At 40.3% G+C, this 22,895-nt stretch overlaps 1 protein-coding gene across 1 annotated transcript in view; it reads left to right on the forward strand.

The window, feature by feature from the left end:
• The window catches only part of ak5 (adenylate kinase 5), a 111,296-nt gene extending 88,821 nt beyond the window's left edge, over nucleotides 1-22,475 (forward strand). The window contains exons 12-14 of the mRNA XM_082514831.1: nucleotides 16,271-16,387; nucleotides 16,750-16,944; nucleotides 21,732-22,475. Of these exons, the coding sequence (XP_082370957.1) occupies nucleotides 16,271-16,387; nucleotides 16,750-16,944; nucleotides 21,732-21,800 (381 nt within the window). The 3' untranslated portion in view covers nucleotides 21,801-22,475. The remainder of the gene's footprint in view (nucleotides 1-16,270; nucleotides 16,388-16,749; nucleotides 16,945-21,731) is intronic.
• Nucleotides 22,476-22,895: the final 420 nt, after the last annotated feature.

A 22,895-nucleotide genomic window follows, 5' to 3' on the forward strand; every position in this document is an offset into this window, starting at 1 on the left:
ATTTTGGTAGGCTGGCCACACGTGGGAAGCTTCACCGCTGTTCCAAGCTTTCTCCATTTGTGGATAATGACTCTCACTGTGGTTCACAGTCCCAAAGCCTTAGAAATGGCTTTGTAAGGCAGGTTTCGATAGATTTTCTCCCTTAATAAATGAAATCATCACTTTGTCTAATATTGAAATTTGTTTGGTGAGCTAAAACATTTTAGAGTAACAAATATGGAACAAACTAAGAAATCAAGAAGAGGGCAAATATCCTTTCACTGCATTTTATAAACACGTCTGAGACAGCCAACGTATGATTGAAGGGCAGACAGGGAAAATGCATCAAAAGTGTTTTGTTGCTGTTTGTAGTGGGTCTGCTATGTTGCTCAGGGTTACATTTCAGAAAGGTTTAGTTTGAATTTCTGGCGTTAACAGCAGAGCTGAATCTGTGAACATATGTACTAATACAGTAGTGTTTTCATGTCTGCCACACTTGAGACCTATATAAAATCTTGCCAAGCCCACCATGGACAACCCTGCCCTGTTTCCATTTATCTGGGTCTTCAGTCAAAGCTGAAATGCCCACACTCCCTCTCCACCTCATTCAGCTCTTCCAGCTTCCGGACTAAACTAGCTGAGAGGCATAATCTCCCCAGCATGTTCTGCGGATGCCCCAGTGTATCATCCCAGTTGGAGATGCTTGAAACATTTCAGCTAATAGGCATCCAGGAGTTGCCCTAGTTAGATCCCCAAATCACCTCAACAGGCTCTTTTCAGTCCAGTAGAGTAGCGGCTGTACTAGTTGACTAAGCTCCTGGCATGATCTCTAAGGCTGAGCCCAGACATCCTTCTGAGAAAGCTCATTTCCACCTCTTGTGTTGTTGATCCTATTCTTTCGGTCACTATCCACAGCTCCTTGCCACAGGTGAGGGGAGGCGCATATAGTGAACAGCAAATGGACCGCTTTGCCTTCATGCCCAGCTCATTCTTTACCACAATAGACCAACAGAGCACCTCCATCCCTGCAGACGTGGCACCAATCCGGCTGTTCACTCTTCTCCAATTTTAAACTAGCTAACGTTATAATGAGCAAATTAAATAAAGCAACACTGGCTTCAGATTGAGAAACAACAATGAGTCCAGTTGTTGACTTTTGTAACTGCCCCTCTATCTGTGATTTAAATGTCATTCTTTTATGTGCAGGGCTAAAGTGTCACAGGATGTGGAGCTTAAGAATGAGGGCCTAAATGCAGGACACAAGACGGTCCTGCATTTGTTTTTTGGTAATATATAAACAATAATTCAAAAATCACTTTGAGCAAAGCATTACACATGACTAAACAGGGAGAAGACACACAGCAAAGATAGCAAAGGCTGTGACAAAGACTGACAGGAATATAAGACTATACCCAGACAGTTCATTAGGTAATGACCAACAAGAGGGTACCGAGACACAGATGAAGACTGTAAGGAAAATCAGAAACCAGAACTAACACGGGACCTTCAAAGTAAAAATAGGAAGTAACCAAAACATGAGTCCTAAGCACAGAGAGCTAATCTGAAGACAAAGAGAAATAAGCACAACAGAACAAAAACACATAATAGAAGCAGAGAGGAGGAAACATGAGGAGCAACAAACTCAAAACAGAACGCCTAAAAGTTAAACTAAACTTAACTAAAACTAGAACAGTAAATAAAATGAAGTGCGTCCACAACTAGACAAGACCCTGAACAATAAAACTAAAAGTTAACATAAAAGGATAATAATGACTTCATGAATCAAAACACAGGGTCACACAACGGAGACGTGCTACTAGCAAAATCATGCTAATGTAAAAAGACAGAGAATCAAAATCAGTATTAAAATATTAAAGGACTTCAAACGCTCAGACAGATAAAACCACCACTTTCTGCACCACCACCATCTCTCTGTGTGGCTCTATAAAAAGGACCAATATCCTGACACAGACACCAAACAATATCCTGTGCATAATTTGGGAAAAATCAGCTGCATATCACACAACAGCAGCGTTTGACGCCGTTGGAATGAGAGCACATCACGCATCCCTATCGGTAATAAAAATCCCCGTATTTTCTTTATTTTCTGATGCCTTTCTCGAAGTAGTGCCATATTGCAAAAAATCAGAATGGAAATGAGTATCAGACGAACCAAACTATAAGAACACAGTGTGCCTATTTTTCAGGGGAATGTTTTTTTTCTCCCTACAATTATGAAACAGTACATTTTAATGACACCCGAGGATTATATCTGTTATTGGCTTATTTGGAATAAATGTAAGAACAGGATATTCAGTACAAGAAGCAACTGCAAAATGCCACAGCAGCAGAAGTGACAGTCAAACATGTCAGACAACCACTAACCACACTTTTTGACTGACAGGTAGACTGTGAGAGGACAAGTGTCGGCCTCTGACAGGGATAAGCACCGAGCAAAAAGCATATCCAAAAAATAATTATCTGACAACACGGCTGTATAGATTATCATTTTATAAAGCCTGGGAGTGAAGTAGTTTATCTAGAAAATGCTAAAAATGTACTTGCAGTTACTTGACTACACCGCAGCTTTCAGGCTGAGAAAATATGTATTATGTAACATGTTTTTCCTGCAGAGGGTATAATTAAATAAACAGAAAAGGGAGGACTAACGTTAAATTTTTATATTGAAAAGCACTTTAAAAAAAAAAGGGCTTTATTGGAGATTTCATAATGGTGAAACGTCTGTCTGAGCTTGTTTCAGAGATGGAAACAAACTCACTGACAGGCTGTGCAGACATGGTAAATTATGTACTGAAAAACACGCTGACTGGGACAGAGAGACAACCTCAGGCATTATTGATGTAGGCACTGGAGAGTCTGCACTCAAACAATACTGATAGTATCGAGGGATGTTTTATTATGTGTGATTGTGGACCCCACCCAGAGTAGCTCAACACTTTCTAAAGGTATTCAGGGCCAGATGCATTATATTGCCAAACGTAATCACTCACACATCCAAATAATAGAATTCAGGTGTTCTAATCACTTCCATAGCGACAGGTGTATAAAGTCAAGGCCCTAGGCAGGCACACTGCTTCTACAAATATTTGTGAAAGAAATCGCTCTCAGGAGTTCAGTGAATTCCAGCGTTTTCTTCCATATATGATGCGGGGTTGTTATTCAGGAGTTGGGCTCAGCCCCTTAGTTCCATTGGAAGGAACTCTTAATTCTTCCACATACCAACACATTATGGACATTTTAATGCTCCTAACTTTGTGGCAACTGTTTGAGGATGCCTCTTTCCTGTTCCAACATTGATTGTGCACAAACAAGGTCCACATTGACATAGATGAGTGAGTTTGGTGTGGAAGAACTTGACTGGCCTGCACAGAATCCTGACCCCAACTGCACAAAACACCTTTGGGATGAATTAGAGTGGCCAGGCCTTCTCGTCCATCATCAGTGTCTGACCTCGCAAATGTGCTTCTGGAACAACAGTCAAAAATTTCCATGAATACACTTCTAAACCTTTTGGAAAGCCTTGCCAGAGGAGTTGAAGCTGTTAAGGGTGACCCAACATCATATTAAACTTTATGGATTAAGAACTCAAGTTCAATCGTGTGTGAAGGTAGACGAGCGAATACTTTTGGCACCATAGTGTACTTTGTACTATATTTTTCTAGCATTGTTTTTAAAGGGGCTCTTTTCAGATTCTATTTTCTAGACTCTCAGAAATGTAGCCCAAAAGAGTGACAGATGATCTAAGCCCATATTTTATTTACAGGTCCTCAAGGCAGATAATACAGTACGAGGCACATAATATTCTTTAAAACAAATCGAGTGGTTGCACAGATATTAAAGTGGCAAATCCAAATAAAACTTTATTAGAAATAGTACGTTTCTTTCAATAATATATACAGCATTTGTGATGCTGTTCTTTTTCCCAGTAAGAAACTCTGAAATACTCATATTCATGCATGTGCTAGAAGCAGTGCAGAACGTTTTAATTCAGTTGATGTGCCCTCACGGCCCAGCAAGAGGACTGTTTCAGCTGAGAGCAGAGGATGTGTTCTGGGTGCCATTATAACAGATACACTCTGCAGCCCATTTTTAAGTACGCCTTGCTAGTACTGAGTTGGACCCCCTTTTTCTGCCTGCACAACTTTGTGTGCAATCCTTTGTGTCATATATTCAACAAGGTGCTGGAAACACTCAACATTGGAAGTGTTAATCCTTATTCAGCCAAGTAGGGAAAAGATCTAAAGGATAACACGATGGTTTAGGTAATGAAACTGCTGAAGTTAGCTCAGACAGATCTATAGGAGAGAAGTAGTCCAAATATAAATCAGGTCTCACAGCTGCTTCTTAAGCTGCTGTAGTTGCTTATACATCTGTGACAGCTGTGGGAAGGATGTGATGGTATCTTCTCTTTCGAGCGAGGCACTCATGTAGATTATCCACAGAGGATTGAGGAAGTGATTAAGCTCCACTCGATGCATGTTTTGAGTCATGTAAAAATACTCCTCTTTAATTAATAATTTCAGCCTGGCGTGGTTTATGTTTCTTCTGTGTGTGTACACAAATTGTCATTTCAAATGGGGAACAAGATCTGTCCTTGTCTAAATACAGAAAAGGTGATTCTGTGCAATAACTGTTCAGGGTTTTATTTTTTTTAAACATTTCCTACAGCTAACAGAAAAATACATGTTACACAAACAGAAGTACAACTATTCTAATGTGAGGAAATGCACCCATCATCATTCATAATTATTTCCAAATTCCAGAGAGTACGTTTATGGTATCAGAAAGTATTCTGCAGCCTGCTTAAGCCCTTAATTAGACCTATTGATGATGTTTTTCACTGATTCCTTTTGATTGTTAAAAACAACAGCCTTAACTGGTGATTTAGTTCATTTAACCTTTTACAGAGGAGATATAAAACATGTACAGACTGAAAACAGGTCAGAAATGAAAGACTAATGAATACTTTTTGCATCCTGTGGCTTTGCTTGCTTCTTTTAAATTAATATTTAATGGCAATTATGAGCTAAAAATCTTTGATTTCTCCCTTTTAAACAACTTCGTGGCCCACCTGCAGTACCTCCAGAGCTGGAAACCACACTTTCCCAATCATTGTGTAGGATGAAAGTTTTTAGTCAGTTAATACTTAGCCTAACTCTTTTGCCAAAAGCACATAGCCTGGCGGCGATTACGCCATATGTCAGTAAAATGCTGACAAATTGAAAAGTTGTCTTAAACAGGAAAGCGAGCGGCGTTCACCACAAAGAGCAAGATATGCAAAAAAGAGAGCGAGAGACAGAAAACGTCAAAAGGTTAAAAAAGGCCACATGAGAAGTCTTCAGTGGTTTTTTTGTTTTGTTTTTTCCCCCCGTGGATTTCACAGAAGCTCCTGGTCTTTCATGACTACTGTCTTCTCTGAAACAGAGTTTAAGCTAACAGACAAACAACAACACATGAGACTTAAATCACATTACAAAAGTAGCAGGTAGAAGTGACAAATAGCTTTAACATACAGGCTTAATTTCCAGCATCCACATCCCTCATTACAGCTGCAGAGATTATGAGCCGTGATGCATTTTTCTGCTGGTCATAATTAATGATCAGTAATAAGCTGGTGGTTGTCAGAAAACCTTTTAATTGAACTGCGCTGCAAGTGTGTGACATTTCACATTAAAATGCACACACACACACACACACACACACACACAGCTGTAAGCATGTGTGTTCAACTTGCGTGTGCTTTTGATCAGAGTGAGTCACAAATATTGACTGGAATGTATTGCTGAAGCGTGTCCTTTCACTCCGCCTGGTAAACTGGTTGCAGTTTGTCAAAACACACAGTGGAGGATTTTCAACCTTAATCTGTCCATGGAGGAATTACTGAGCTCTGGTGTTTACGTTTATGTCACCACAGCCTTCAAACACAGCCTGTTAATTAATCATCTGAAGAATACAGTCTGCATGTTTCTATTTTTTTCTCAACTGAAAGAAATCCCATGAAAGGTTGTGCATCCAAATCCAGTTAGATCTTATCCATCTGTGCTGTAGAGCCCCACTATTGTCACAAACTGTTAAAAACAAATGCAATTAGTGACTGAATTACACCGTAGCCATTTTCAGACATGCACTTTAACCTGCCAGCTCCCTAGTGTAAAGCCCATCTGATGTCTGATTGCACAAATTTTGAGAAAAGCACACGTAATAGTCCTGTGAACACCCAGCTTGCAAGTGGTTGTCCTGTGTCCTGCACACTCTACCCAGACATAGACCCCTCAGAAACTCACTGATGAGTTCACATGTGATAAACTTCAAACAATGTCCCAACCTTTGTCATGGATCATCATGAACATAAAGTCCGGAGGCTCATATATAGAGTCCGGACATTTTATACAGTAAGCAGAAAACCATTGTATCAAACTACATAATTACATTTCAGAAAAGATAATTCTGTGAAACTGCAGTCACACAGAAAGAAAACCAGCCCTTAAAGATTTCCACAACTGATTAAAGCTTAACTTAAAAACAAGCCTTCACGGTTACAAGACGTAGTTCTGAAGTTCTATTATGTGAAGACATTTTTGCTGTTAAGAAGAATTCATTGCAAATATACTACTGATTTTACCAAAATCTGCCCTCCTACTGATCCAAAATGAACATAATTGCCTAAAGTAAGAGAATATTATTGACGTGAATTTAATTATCACCAAGCTCTCAGAGAAAGTTTTGACCTACAGAAAATCTCTGCTTATGCCAATAACTGACTCTTTTCAGGAGTCGCCAATATTTTCTGGTTTCCCTGTAATTGCCACCACAAAAAGTAAAGTGCTTTTCTTGTTCGAGCAGCTCTAGTAATGAGAACAGCAGGAAATGACACAGTGTGAGAAAGGAGCTGTACCCGGAGGTAGCAGAAAGTAAACAAGAGCTTTGAGACTGTATTGATTTCTGACGTGGGAGGGGAAAAAACAAAAAAAACATCTGTCTCTGACTAACTGTTTCAGGTCTAGGATCAATGGAGATGAATGGGATTTTGCTTGAATTTTCACTCTTTTCTGCTAAATAAATAGCCCTTAGAAAACTTTCTATTGATGACTGTTGAATATCTGGCAAGTAGGGACACATTTTTGGAAAGAAATTATAACAATAGTTTTTCCAGAGGATAAAAGGCCAGTCTATGCTTATCTATATTCTATGAAAAGTAACCGGCAATTTTTGCTGATTGCAATGGACTTCCTTGTGCTATTTTTATCCTTTTCTGCCCCCTGAAAAAGAACAAAAACAACAGAAAAGCACAAACTCCAAAGAATCAGAAACACTGAGGCTTTTCAGCCAAGATTAAAATGCCATATAAAGACACCCACGCACAGATTTACTTTAACTTTCTGTCTACTCGGTGGAGAAACCCAATGGCTTTCAAGCAAAGCTCTGCTGTCTAAGCTTCTTACTGCACATTAAGGTCATGTCCCATGTGTTCTCCAACATGAGCACTGTGAAATGCTTTTTTAATGCCATGTGAGAGACTTATGAGAGAGAGAGAGAGAAATGGTGATTTAAAGCTGGATGAATAATCCCACACTGGGATTACTGAAGTGCACCTCTCCAGGTTTACAACCGAAAACATTACAAAAAGCCGTTGTAACACAAAATCACCCACACTGGAGTTTTATCTCAAAGTGAGATAAAACGCTGTCGTATGTGGTGCAATGGTGAGTGACGACACAGGGAGTGTTTGCCTTGGTAAAGTGTTACTGTACTGTTGCCTGGAAACACAGAACATGTATTTTTCTGTGAAATACCAAAGTCTAATATCAGGCCTCACCATCTTATTCCAGCAATCTATTTGAGGAGTTATTTTCAAGCTCCTTTCCATGGTCATGTAAAAAAGAAAGTTTTCATAGAACCCTATGCAGTGCTGTGAAAAAATGAAGTACATCCTCGCAGCTTCTATAGGATTTAAGAGAGCAAGTATCAGCCAGGTGCTGCTAATCAAATGCACTTGATTAACTGATCATTAGCAAGTATAAGTACCTCTATAAAAGCCTCGTGTTCTGCTGTGAAGCAGCGAGATGCTTTTTAGCCAGAGCGTTGGCCTGACTCAAACGTTCACAAAAGCTTTGCACATACTTTGTCACACTTGTTTTGGAGCTCTTCAGGAATCAAAAATTCCTCTTTCATAGCTTTAAGTGGCCCACGAGGCATGTGGCCAAATACTAGTTCAGCTGGACTAAAACCGAGTGACTCCTGAACAACTTCACGAGCATCCCCTCATCCCCACTCCTTTCAGCCTCTAGGCAGTACTTGCGTAGCATTGCCTTTAGGGTCTGATGCCATCGTTCCAATGCACCTTGGGACTCTGGATGGTAAGCAGAGGACACAACATGTTTGATATTCAGGGATTTAGCTACCCTTTTTAAACACCTTTGACTGGAAGTTTGAACCTTGATCAGTTTGTATGATCATCAGCAGGCCAAACACAGACAAGAACTTTTTTAGCGCTGTAACAACCGACCTTGCTGTAATTTTATGTAATGAAATGGCCTCAGGGAAACGTGTAGCAGCACACATGACGGTGAGCAGATATTCATTTCCTGACTTTGTTCTAGGTAGTGGTCCAACACAGTCCACTATGACATGGACAAATGGCTAATCCGCTACAGGAATAGGACACAGTGGGGCATCACCAGATTTGGTTTACCAGCAATCTAGCACACATGACAACTGCGACAAAACTTTGAAACATCACGTTTCATACTAGGCCAAAAGAAATGCTTTAACAAAAGCTGGTATGTTTTTGTGATACCCAAATGTCTAGACTTTCATGGGCAAGAGACAGGACCTTATGTCTATTTATGGTTGGCTATCTGTTTAACTTTACTCCAGTCTGCACTTTCCGCACCTGAGGAGACCACTGACGCATTAAGATGTCCTGTTCTACAAAACAGGCTTGTTGTTCTTTACTGGCTTGATCAGCACTTACCACACAATTGAAACAATTTCATGTTTCGTCAGCTTGTTGGGCTGAGGACAAGTGTTTGCTGGTCAGTTGAAGTGGTGCGTTCTTCAAGGATGGATCGGGCAGAACATTGTTTTCTTCAGTTTGCACATTACCCTCCTTGGAAAATGAGGACATCAGCACAGAATCGGAGAGTGAAATGTCAGCATCTTTACCTGATTATGCACAGGTAACCATACAGGCCGGATACAGCCCAGAGTTCACAGAAGAGTCCGGGGTCGTCTGATTTAGATGATTGTCTAAAACCGGATTTGGAAGCAAGAAACCTCCAGCAATATCATTCCCCATTAACATGGCCACACCATCTACTGGTAAGGCTGTGCAAACAGAAAGAGGGAAAAACCCTGTAGCAAGTTCTGATTTTACGTAAACCCGGTGAACTGGGAGCAGAACAGAATTAAAACCACAGGTGCTTTCAGCTGAGAAAGGTAAGACCCCAGAGAAGATGACAGTCTGGGAGCCTCCAGTCTCCCTCAAAATGCGTATTGGTTTCAGATCAGAGGGATTAGCTGTTAGTGGTACCAAGCCATCAGAAATGAAAGGTTCAAAACAAGGGTCAGGCATCTTACCACCACAACCAAGGACTTCACTGCGGGGCACTGCTTGCACAAAACCAACACCTTTAGTCTGTTGGGAATTTAACTACGTTTCCCGTTTTAGGGCTAAACAGTCAGCGCTGACATGTCCAGGTTTGTGACTATAAAAACACTGATGATTTTCCTTCGAACCAGACGCTTTAGCCGTGTGGGGCTGTTGCACAGAGCTAACACGTGGCGTCTCACTGACAATGAATGATGATTTATGGGCAAGCACATATTCATCAGCAACAACAACAGCAGATGTAAGAGTGGTCATTTTCTGTTCATTTAAATACAAAACTACACGCTCAGGCATGCACTTTTTAATGCACAGTTTAGATAAGGTCTTGCAAACAAGGCTCACAGACGGGGCAGGATGCACACTCAGTGCAAAGCAGCAGCCCCTGAATGAATGTTCTTCAGCCTTTTAAAGACACAGGTGTGACCAGTCAGTCACTGGTCTGGCATCCCTCAGGTGGTCCAATAGACTTTCCCTGGAGGTATCCACGGGTTAGCAGCCAGCCAATCGTCTGTGGGGGTTGCCACACCCTAATCTGCTTGAAGGAAGGCTGGCTCTCTTCTTCCAAGGCCAGGGGCCATAACACTTACATACAACAAGACTCGGGGAGAGTGACCCCCTGCTGGCCATTGATTGCACTTTTCAGCTCTATTTTATATTTATAGAAGCTGAATTCGAGGAAAATCCACTGGTTATTGAAACAGGGATTCATTTTTTCATTTTGATATAACACTGCAAAAACTCACATAAACATGCAGAAAGAAAATTAACTCAGCTGAAAAACTGCTTCTTATTCATTGTGTTAAACTACCAGAAGTGGAGGAGCGCTTGTTTTCATGTTGATGCGGCTGCTGCTCGTGATTTGTTGCATCTGTGGGCAGCTCAGGGTTTCAGTCCAGGTTGCATGAATACCTAGTGGAGCATATCTTGCTGCTGTCAATGTCGTGTCATCTGAAGACATAAACTACAGCTACCATCTCCCGTCCTACCCTCTTCCTTCCTGTAAGTTTTTCTCAAGAAGCCTTAAGATCACCAAATCAGGAAAAAGTTAAAGAAAACAAACAACGTCGGTCTTAGTGAGAATAATTTTAAAATCATTAACAACTGCAGAGCTGTTAGCACACTTAGCTATTTCCTCCTCTTATGGCAAAAAAGCCTTTAAAACATTAACACAGGTTAACTGCCTAGATCAGCCTATTTGATGAATGTTTTTCATCTATCCCAACTAATGAACATTAAGTGAAATGATGACAGATATCGCACAATAACAGAAGGGTAAATGTCTTTGAAGAAGTATTAAATTCACATGTACAAGCCACTTACACCATCCTCAGCTGACCCATTACCTGTAATGTGGAGGATATATGATAGTATCAATTGCTGGAATAAATTTTCACTTTATCGATGTTATAACAGTTGATTAGGTATTATGGTTGTTTTATAGGCTTCAGTTTGTGACGCTATTGGATTGGGTGATTAGTAACAGTCATAATGGCAGCTTTTAAATTGGACAATATTGTCCTATTACAGATATATAGGTTCAATTTATGAAATTGCTTTGCTTGTTTTTTGTTTTTATAGAGCATAACAAAATGCTTCATGTAATTCATGAATAGTGTCAAAAAAGGTTTGTTTGCACAGGATCTCTGGCTCTGTTGTTTACAGTAGTCTCAGTACTGTTTGCAGTACATGTAGCAGAGTAGCATCATCTGTGATGCAGAGTTAAGCAGTGCATTGAATACCATACCATACCACCTTTATTTATAAAGCACTTTAACATAAAACCAGAGTTCACAAAGTGCTGTACATGCTAAAAGCATAAGTAAAGAAAATTAAAATGAGATAAGATAAAATAAATAACTAAAAAAAAACTAAAATAAATTGAAACATGTCAAAACAAATTGAGTCAACCCCTCTAATCAATGCCAAAGGCTTCAGCGAATAAATATGTTTTAAGAAGACTTTTAAATTCAGAGAGAGAAGAGGCCTGCCTAACATGCAAGGGTAGATCATTCCACAACTTTGGAGCAACTACACCAAAAGCACGATCACCTTTAGATTTATACTTAGTTTTTGGTACCTTAAGGAGCTGCTGATTGGCGGACCTAAGGGAACGGGGAGGTGTATATGGTTGTAGTAGCTCCGAGAGGTAGGGGGGGGGGCCAGGCCATTAAGAGATTTAAAAGCAAATAAGAGAATTTTAAAAACAATCCTAAAATGTACAGGTAGCCAGTGGAGTGAAATTAAAATTGGGGTAATGTGCTCAAACTTTTTTGTTCCAGTTAAAAGACGTGCTGCAGCATTTTGCACAACCTGCAGGCGCCTAATGGACGCATCACTAACCCCAAAATAAAGTGCGTTACAATAATCCAGCCTAGAAGTAACAAAGGCATGGATTACTGTCTCAAAATGCTGTTTCGATAAGATAGGCTTTATTTTGGCTAATTCCCTCAAATGAAAAAAGCTAGATCTTACAACAGCTCTGACCTGGCTTTCAAGTTTAAGATTTGCCTCTATTTTAACTCCCAGATTAGTGATGACTGGTTTAACATACTGTGCCAGTGAACCAAGATCTATAATAGTGGCCTCAGAAGCGCCACCAAAAACCATCACTTCTTTTTATGTTAACGAGCAGTCGTTAACAAGAAGAAGTGTACCTAAAAATGTGGCGGGTGAATGAAAATTAAAAAGGAAAACGAGCGGGCTGTCTAGTGGGGTGAGACACTTGAACACAACAATCCATCTAATACAATGATCAAAGTCAAGTTAACTATACTTTAACTTCACCATGTTACAATCCATCACTCTCTCCGCTCTCTCCATCCATGATATGGATAATGTTGTTCCATGAACCAACCTCGAATGATATCACCAGTGCTTATCTGACTATGAATTGGGTAGAGAGAGAAAAAAACCCAATAATACACTGAAATAATCATAGAAAAATGTGCCTGAGGCCAATTTACAAGATAACTCTTTAGCAGAGACCCAAGTCTGAACTGAGAAAGAACGGCAATTAATACTATTATCCTGAAGGGACCGAGCTATTAGGGAATAAAATGAGAGTTGTAACCACTATGTTTTTAAAAAGTGAAATTTAAGACCCCACATGATATTTTATGCAGGAACACTTTTTAATGCCTTCATTTCCTTATACCGTTTCTTTTACCTATGACAGCTTTCCTAAAATAGATGAATTGGTGAGTCCAAAATACTCTGAGCAACAATGAAGTTATAGTAAAGTTTTTCACTCTTGTCACTCCCAGGCCCTCTAACAAAGTGAAAATTCCCTCCACACCAAGCATGAATTGATCCAGAAGGCTAGCTGGAGTTTTTGAACACCAAGACATCTCACAGTGGCAAACAATTCTTCCATGATGCCCTTCTAAGTTGGGCCAAGCCTCACAACTAGTAAAAGCCATCAATTACTTCTTCAACAGCCCTGCTAATAAACTAACTAACTAATCACGTAGCCTCAGAACTAATAAGCTTCTACAGCAAGACTGACAGCAAAGCCTAGTAGAATAACCACTAGCACTCACTGAAGAGCAATAATCCCCTGCAATCACCTACTGAACAGAGTGAAGATGCAACAAACATTAACCTTTTATGAAGGGATGCGGTGATACTGCATGTCAGAGACGGGCTACTGGGACGTGTTGCACTAATTTAGCTCCAAGCTAATTTGACTTCAAGATTGAAGTGGCTGAAACTAATATGATGAACAGCCAGCAGAACGTCTCCAGTGAAAGAAGCAACAATACAGTCTTATTTCTTCAACAAAGTCTTCCTGAAACAGCTTGATAACAATGCTACAGCCTAAGCTAACACCAGCAGCTCATTGAAGAGGGCGCGTTTGATTTATATTACATTGAATAGTCAAAAGTCTTGACCCACCTCCCTTTCTTTAATATTTGTTTAAAAAAAAGAAAGAAGTAGGTGTAGAAGCATATTAAAACATTTGCAAACATGCATGTAAAGGCATGATATAAGGCAAAATAGAGATTGCACAACTGTAACACGCTTGAGAGTCCATATTTGGTATGACCACCTTTAGTCCTCAGCATAGCCTCTTAGGAACACTTTCCAGCAAGTTTATTTAATAAGTAGTCTTCAGGAATACTTCTCCAGGGTTCTTCAAGAACATCAAAGCTCTTCTTTGGATATTGGCTGACTTTTGTTCCGTTCTCAATGAAGACAATCCCACACTACTTCAATAAAGTTGAGGTCCAGGCTGTGTTGAGGTCTACGATAGTTTTCCTTTGCGTATATCCAGGTATGCTTTCACTGCCCCGGGAGTGAGTTTGAGATCACTGTCATGCTGAAACATTCAGCCGTTGCCAACCAGATGCTTTCCAGATGGTGTTGCATTATTGGATCAAAATGCGATGGTACTTTTCTAAATTCATAATTTCATCAGTTTTATAAGATCGCCCAACACCACTGACATCCCCAAACCATGAAGAGTCATCATGGTGTTTTGCGCATATGGTAAATGGACTAGTATATACAGCACCTTTCTACCTTGTACACAAAGTCTAACCGCTTTCTCGAACAAGCGGCACAATTGGTTCAGGATATTGGCAAGGATACTTCAACGTGCAGGCTGGAGGAGCTGGAGATCAAGTCATGGACCTCCAATTTGGTATACAACCCACTCAGCCGCTGTGGGTATAAAGCAGGGGTGTCCGATTCCAGTCCTCAAGAGCTATTGTCCTGCAGCTTTTAGACGAGTCCTTGTTCCAACACACCAGGCCTTTGCCAAACTTGATGGCATATTGAAGAGGTAATCCAACCATCTGATTCAGCTGTGTTGGAGTAGTGATGCATCTAAAAGCTGCAGTACAGTAACTCTCGAAGACTGGAGTTGGATACCCCTGGTATAGAGAGTAGAGCAGGGGTGGGCAACTCCAGGCCTCGAGGGAAGGTGTCCTGCAGGTTTTAGATCTCACCCTGGGTCAACACACCTGAATCAAATGATTAGTTCATTACCAGGCCTCTAGAGAACTTCAAGACATGTTGAGGAGGTAATTTAACCATTTAAATCAGCTGCGTTGGATCAAGGACACATCTAAAACCTGCAGGACACCGGCCCTTGAGGCCTGGAGTTGCACACCCCTGCTCTAAATTGGTATAGGTGAGAATTGTTGACTGTCTCCCTGTGTTAGCCCTGCAACAGCTGGCAATTCCAAGCTCTATCTAATGCCAGCTGGGATAGTTAAAGATCTTGCATCCTGATGGATGGATGGACAAAGACTAGTCTGAAAATGAGTAAAGGAAAAAAAGGAACCAATGTCCAAAGAAACTTTGAAAGCCTGGAAAACCGTTGATCAAGATTATTTTTTTAGAAAATCACCAGAAAGTCTGACTCCTTAGACACAGATTATAAAGAAGTGACTGGCAGCTCAGTACTGCATCACATGAGTCTTGCTTGCTGTCCTAGCTCCAAATTCAATACATAGCTTGAACTTATAATATATACTTTTACTGAGACACAGTACTTATAATGTGAGACCCAATAATAAATCAGACCTTGTGTATAATATTATTTTATGATTTATATGAAATTGAGTCTTAGTTAACTTTCAAGTTAAGATTTAGGTTTGAAAAGAAATCTGTGGTTTTGCTAACCATCCATGAAATTCCTTTCAATGAATTTGCATTAGTAACATGAAAATTCCATTTTTGTGGTGTTTGGAAAGGTGTTCAGTTACATATCCAACTTTTAAGTGAACGTTTAAAAAGAACTAAATCGATTCTCGGGGATGGAGTCTGAACAATAGACAGCTATCTATTCTAAAAAGAGTGGCCTTGTGTTTTATGCTAACACTTTTAACAGAGGTGATTAAATGGACGTGTATCTGCAGAATCAAATACAAACCATTCCTCCTTCCTAATTATAATTTTTTCGTATATTTTGACAGGTGCTGGTTCGGTTCTGCTGTCATTTTTAGATTGTATTTTTTGATTTCTGTTATTTGGTCAGTGCCCTGCATATTGGCACCAGTGACCCGGGAGTGGCGCCACAGGGACAGTGTGTATTCTTGAATCATATTACTCTTACTGTAATCAGGCCTGCATTCATACATGGCTGATTAACCCACAAAGGGGCTGGTAGGGGGGAAAACAAGCAGCTCCTGATGAAGCCTTTTTATTTTTCCATATTTTTCCAGTGCTTCTTATCATATCTGCACCCAGTTTTTCCCATGTGTCACATCTACCACTGACTCCTCATCCATGTAGCAGTTTCTTTTAATGTGTGCCAAAGAATATTTTAACAAATAATAGCAATATCTCATCATACTTTGTGTCAAACATGGCTTTAGATTTAGCATCTGAAAAGTAAGATTTGCATTTTTTTCCTCTCCTTTATTGAATTTGGTGGATTTATTTAAACAAAAAGAAAAAAAAAACAGAGGCTCTTGGAATGTTTATTTTACAATTTTCTAACATTTCATAAAGTAAACAATTGATTCATTAATAAAATATGAGCTCTTTCATATCATTTTGGGATGCCCTGGAGATGTGTACTGCACATTATACTTCAATATACTGAGTTATAAAATTGCAGGGAATATATATGGCTGTTTCTGGTTATATATTAATCATTAATAAACGGTAAATCATTCTTTCTGTGTTTGTGTGTGTGCGTGCTATCTGCAGGACACACTGCTGGAGCTCCTGTGTGACGCGGTGGTGTCGTCAGGACGGCAGGGAAAAGGTCTCGTGATCAGCGGCTTCCCCAGAGACCTGAGACAGGCGGAGGAGTACGAAGCGAAGGTCAGAGCACAAAGCTGATGGAGTAGACAGCGGGATGTGGTCAGAAGCATGAATAAAAGAAGGGGGAAAGTCAGCCGTGAGTCGTGGTGTATGCACAAAAAGTTCAGTCTGAGCAAAGTGAAGGAATCACAAGAGTCGCACATCACTGTGACGAATGCTAGTTAAGTCTGATTCAGTGCTAACATACGAGTACGAAGAGGGTATGAAAACAAGATTTGAAAATAGGAAAGAAGTGATCAGAATGAATGCACATAGAAATGTGGACTGCGGATCATTCAGGATGAAGGCCGGCCTGCAGACGAATGTAGTTAAAGGGGAAGTTCCTGCTTTTAATTTCTAACTGCACCTGTTGTGTGTGTCAGATGGGGGAACCCAGTGCAGTGCTCCTGCTGAACTGCTCAGCCGACACCATGTCCAATCGCCTGCAGTGTCGTGGGAGATCCGGCTTCCAGGCCGCCCCAGACAGAGACAGCGTCCTGCACAGGAGGGTGGAGAGCTTCTGCAGCGACACCCAGGCGGTGGCGGCTCACTACGAACACAAGAGGCTTCTGCACACGGTAAGATTGGGAAGCCAACTCTGTAAGGGTTAGAGGTTCAATTCCATATGGAGGCTTACTTTCCTTAAAGGAACAAATCCAGTTTAAATCCACTTCGTCTAGGCTGGAAATCCATTTACACTTAGATGTCCTTCAAACATCTCCCAGCGCTCTTTTATCTATAAAAGGAAATCGTTTGCCGGGATGTTCTCACTCACAGAAAAGCAGCCGAAGAGTTCCCAATAATCACTTCATTATCTCTCATATGTGAGTCTAACTGTCCTGCATGACTGGAGTTTGCAACTTTACTGTATTATTCAATACAACCAGCTCAGATTTGACATGCTGGATAAATAATAATCACGAGGATTGTTTTTAAAATACAAGCGTGCCAGCCTCTATGATCTTAGAGGAGGAAAACAAAGGAAAACATAGTTCACCAGAGAGAAGCCTGTCTTAGATCAAAAGACTGCATTAGACAGAAGTAACAGTGGTTTGTATTATTATGCATTATAATTCAAAATTATTTATATGTGAATAGCATATTAATGTGCTTGGTTTTAACGGTGCCATCCCAGAGTATTGAATTTTATACTGAAATTTATTGGGTGCTGTATTAATGACGCTGGAAACAGAACCAAACAATTAGATGCGGACTACATTATCTAAACAGGCTTTCCAACCTTCATGTTTACTGAAGGCTTTTGCGTCTTATAATATAATTTATTCTGTGTTTTGTGCACTAATTCGTTCATGTTTACTTTAATTTAGTTATTTTTAAATTGTGGTTAAAAAACATTAAATAAAAGCAAGGGTTGTGTGAATAGTTTGCCCTCTCTCATCTGAAGTGTTTGACTTTGTCTTTACAAAGATATCCATTTTATGTGTGCACTGAGGCAGTTATGTTTTAATTATTCTGCCAGTTCCTAGGGGTAGGTATCAGGGGTGGTGGTGCCATTTTTGGAACATGTTCATTTGCCTTCCTGAGTAAAAACATAAAAGATCCAAAGGGATAAATAAGAAAACGCCAGGGCAATTCTAAATCACCATTTTTGTTTGTTTGTTTTTATTCCAAAAATTTCCACCACAAAGGTAAACAGGGCTTAAGTTATGTGTTTTGCTTCAAAGTTTCCTGGAGAAGGAGCCCTAGACCCCCTGCACAAATCTGCATCCATCTTTCAGTTGGTGCTGATTTTGTTTTACTTAATAGATGTGAGACAAGATCCACAAAGTCATCCTTCTGTGCCAAGAAATCTAAGACTCAGCTGAAACCAGCATAAAACTGCAGCAGTATAATCTCAATCCGTCCATTGCAGTGTCCCAAGGTAGAACTGCAGGAAACAGAGACGGTAACAAAGACCAGAACTAAAAACAGAACAGAAAGAAAAACCAGAACGAGGCTCGGGGGGGCAGCCATCTGCTGCAGCCGGTTGAGAGTGAAAGAATAGAGTAAAGGAAGGAGAAAAGAGACAGAGCACAGGGAGACAGCACAAAACACAAACTAGACGTGCTGCTGTGGTAAACACAGAGGGAGTGAAAACAGCATTAAACCTGCATTCTTTCTAATGGCCAACAGATGGGAAACAAATCTATGAGATCAACAAGCTTACTTCTGTCTCAATCTGCAACCTCAGAAGACAGCGTAACATAGAAAAATACATATTAAATAAAAAGAGAAAAAGAAATAATAGTGAAAGCTGGGAAAACAGAAACAAAGCACAATATAATTTACAATAAGTAAATTTAAAGGTTTTTTAAAAAGTGACCTAAAACTAGAAGCTAACGCTGTTGCAGCTAAGTCTTATAAGTTTCAAAACAATATTGTGTGAAGGTTGTTCAGTGTGAGTCCTTAAAATTCTCATTTACATATTCCTGGCAAATACATCTGTGTTAGCAGACATCAGTGTTTCCATTTGGATGCTTTACAGTGGGAAGTAATGATTAGCTCTGTTTAGTGTGACCTAACCAAATCCTTTTAATCAACTTTCCCTTCCGCTCCGACATCGTGTTGATGTCCGTCTTCCAGCTCTTCTTCCCATTCCTCCTGCTGCTCCGTTCTGATTTAGCTTCAGTTAATTGGCATTGGCAGTTTATTCCATTTTTGGAAAAGCCTTGCATTTGCTTTGCTCACAGAAAGCTTTGCCACTTGATTTGTTCGCCAAGATTTGAATTAGCCAATGACAAGTCGGACAAAACCCAGCTGGTGAAAGATAATCACTGATGACACCTGGATACACAGAAACAGGGGAGCTGATGGACCTTTTTCACAGCAGGCAGTCTGGTTTGTCACAGCAGGTAAAAGGTAGCTGCTCTCCATTTAGGTGAGCTGTGTCCAGGGTCACGTGATTTCACGGCTGTGCTGGTAAAGGTTCATTAGTCTTAGTCTTAGGTATCCAAATTCATTTCAAATAAACAGTATAAACGATGCATATATTTACCATACGGTCACCCATTGGTTTGTGAGTATTTTCATTTTCAGCATCATTCATTTTCTAATGACTTAGTCGCAGGTCGTTAATCAGTGACGCCCTCGATCGCCCTATTTTAAGGATTAAAAATAATCCTTAAAAAATTGTGTGTGGGTGTGCCAAAAATTTATTTTTCTTTTATTTGCCAAATATGATTACCAGTATTTAGACTGTTGTAAATGGCATGTTTGCCTATAATGTCTTCAAAATCTCTGTTATGAATGATATCAAGTCAGCTTATGTGGGAAACAGCATTCCTGTCAGAGGGATAGAAGCTGAAATCAGTTTTTGCCAGTTTATTTTTATAAATGCTTTATTCATCCAGGTAAAAAGTCTCATTGACATTAAAAATGTGTTTTTAAAGAGATATCTAGTCAAGAGTACAGCAGAAATTACAAAAAGAAATACGACATAACAGTTCTATAACGATGTTTTAAGGACTGGATTAATTATATAATGTGGAACACAGAGTGAATGCAATAAGAAGATCTTCATAAGTCCTGTTGACTACAGCCTATTTGTGGACATAAGCAAAGATATTACACATTAAAAACACACAGAAGCGATCGGCTTTTGGCAGACGATCACTTGTTGGCTTCACTTTTCACACCCAGAAGCCAGATCCATCTTTTATACAGACCATGGTTTATCCTCAGGCTTGTAGAGCGATTTATCCATGTAGACCAGTGGTGTCAAGCATGCAGGCCGAGAGGGCCAAAATCGGGCTGTCAAAGAGTCCCAGTGGAGCCACTGAATGGCTCAAAAATGTCTTTAACGACTGTATTTTCTTAATAATCCCTCCTACACAATAAAAATGTCTATAAGTTGTTTCTATGTGTAGACAAATTGACTGATAGTGATGGAAAATACTTGTTGTTTCTTTGGGTTCCTTTCTGCTGTAATCTGCAAGTCCACATGTAGAGCAGGACAGTCGACTCGATGAATGTGGGAAAAACTGGTGATGTTGTGTTATTTTACTAAAGACATCTCAGGCTGTTCATGATCTTTTTCTCCCAACATTAACTGAATGAGAAAAAAAACATTTATCAAGAAATAATAACTATAATCTGTTTTCTGGTCATTTTTTGAGTGTGCGGTAAATCTGGTAAACGTTTTTTTTATAAGTGATGCTTATTTTTTGGATTGTTTTTCTGCTCTGGCCTTTTTAGATCAAATTGAGCCATGAGCTAAAGTAAGTTTGACACCCTGTGTCTGGATTGTTTTAGGTGTGAGCGGCTCGTTTTTGAAGGCATAGACCATGGACACGTCCATCTTCTCTTAGATATGATAAAAGCATATGTCACTCACCTTGCTCTGCTCAAAGCAATGTCTCCCAGTTACTCAAAAAAAGGTACAAACTTATTTGCAAGTAGTTTCATGTAGGAAATATTGTGTTTGTACCAAACTACGCCCGCCAACCAAAGGAAGTGTGCAGCTACTGTTTACATCCTGTCACAATGTCACGAGCTTCTTTTCTCTGATAGATGGAAAGTTTTTTAGTGGAGAAAACGACTAAAAAGTCACGTAGACTGGAGGCAATTGTGCATTACCAGAGGAGCTCTAATTCTCTGCTGCAGAGCTGTAGAGATGTCTGCCTTCTCCTGAGTATAACTGAAATAAATTGCACTCGTCTCACGGTGCTCGGAGCGCAGTTCCACGTAGGAACTGTTTTCTTTCTACCAGCCGAGAGAAGGACATTGCAGCTCAGCCGAGGGGGAAACCATTAATGTTCACATCCTGTCATCCTGTCAAAAACCTGTCATCTTTGGGTAGACACACACTTCGACACATTCTACCAAACTACACCCGCTGTGATGTTTGGCGGGTGTAGTTTGGTAGAAAGAAAATAGCTTGAACGTGAAACTTCTAATGACGACACTGACGCTGAGTTTTTTAGTTTTTTGCTCGTTTTGTGGTGCCCTCAGTGCTTTTTATTTCCTTTATTTTCAAGAGAAGTCAGACATTTCCAAAAAATGACTATACACTTTTCACCTGAGATGGACAAGATGCTGAAATGTGTTGTGTTTAAGGTCAGTGATGCAGGGAAGGACCAACTTTCTGTGAAGTTTTACTCGCCTCTCTGTTTCCACTGACATGAGAGCGATTAGAAAATCACACGCATTCCTTTCAGGGTTGATCTGCCCCTTTAATAAATTTACTGTTTGAACTTTTAAATGCCACATCAGGTGTGTGTGTGTGTGCGTGTGGGTGGGTGCTTAAATGCCACATCAGGTAATGAGGTCATCAGTCTGCTGTGAGGCTGCCGTCCTCAACTGCATGTGGGCTTGCTGGTGGTTTGAGAAAAGGCCTCGTTTTCAGCCGGTTTGTCTCCGTCTGCAGATTGATGCCGAGAGGTCGCCGGACCAAGTGTTCGCCCAGATCTGCCGCTCGATGGAGTCTGGCTTCTGATACCTACACCTTCACACCCCAAACTCTGCAGTCGAGGAGGGTCCATCTAAGAAGACCTTCTCTCTTTCTCTCTGCCGTCACCCCAAGGAGACTCACTCGCATAACCTCACACCTGCGCCAGACTCATTGAACTCCAGTGGTATGCATGTCTTACCTGCAATCAGTGAAACTTCTCTCTCTCTGCTTTTTGACACTGACAAAGCGCCTGGTTGTCACATTCTGCTTCACAAAAATGCATCCCCCCAACCCCATCCCCTCTTCTGTCTCTCTCTGTAAAATCAACCTCAATATATGCTGCCAACTGCCACACCAAGGCAGATAACTGTACTGAGAAAAATAGCAGTCCCTGCTGTGACTGAGAGCATGCTGGAAGTGAAATCTCGCCACCTTCCCACCAGAGGAGCTGAGCAAGGTTCCCCCTGCCATACTACAAAGTGGAAATGTCAGTGTGTACTCGTGCTCTCACGCACAGCACCTTGCTTCTTATTGTAACAAGCATGCAAGAGTTAAAAGTTAAGCTTAACTGCCTTTTGTGCATTAAATTTAAAAAGGAAAAAAAAACAGAAGCAAATAAAGAGTATTAAGATTACTGCATTTGTATGTTTCCAAGCTCATCGTACAGGTGCGTGGTTTGGTATTTAACATTCAATAAAGCCAGTGCATTTGCTAAATGGAGCATTTCTGAGTGTCCTTTGGTGTGGTGTGTAGCGTGCAGCATCAGAGCTGAGCTGACAGCGCCATCTGCTGGTGAGAGGATCACAACAAAAAGGCAATTAAGTGATAAGTGTAACAGGTCAAGACAGGTGAAATTCCCCTTTCTGTCAGGATAAAGAAGTTTAACTACACATTTAATCTCTGAGATATCTACACATAAGAAAAAGGAGTGCAATTTTAACAGAACTTTTAGTTTTTCAACATGATAAAGAAATGCAGCTGTAAATGAAAGAAAGTTGAATTTAAATTGTAAGAAATGCATGTTAAATTTCAGGAAACGTTTCTGTTCATTCACAGAAAATATCCTGTTACTTTTTACTGAGCATCTGTTAATTACTTTGGTGTAGTACGGATGGCCATGGTGGAGGTCTTTATCAGTAG

This window comes from Aulonocara stuartgranti (assembly GCF_965226115.1).
Source record: "Aulonocara stuartgranti genome assembly, chromosome: 18".
NCBI classification, from domain to species: Eukaryota; Metazoa; Chordata; class Actinopteri; order Cichliformes; family Cichlidae; genus Aulonocara; species Aulonocara stuartgranti.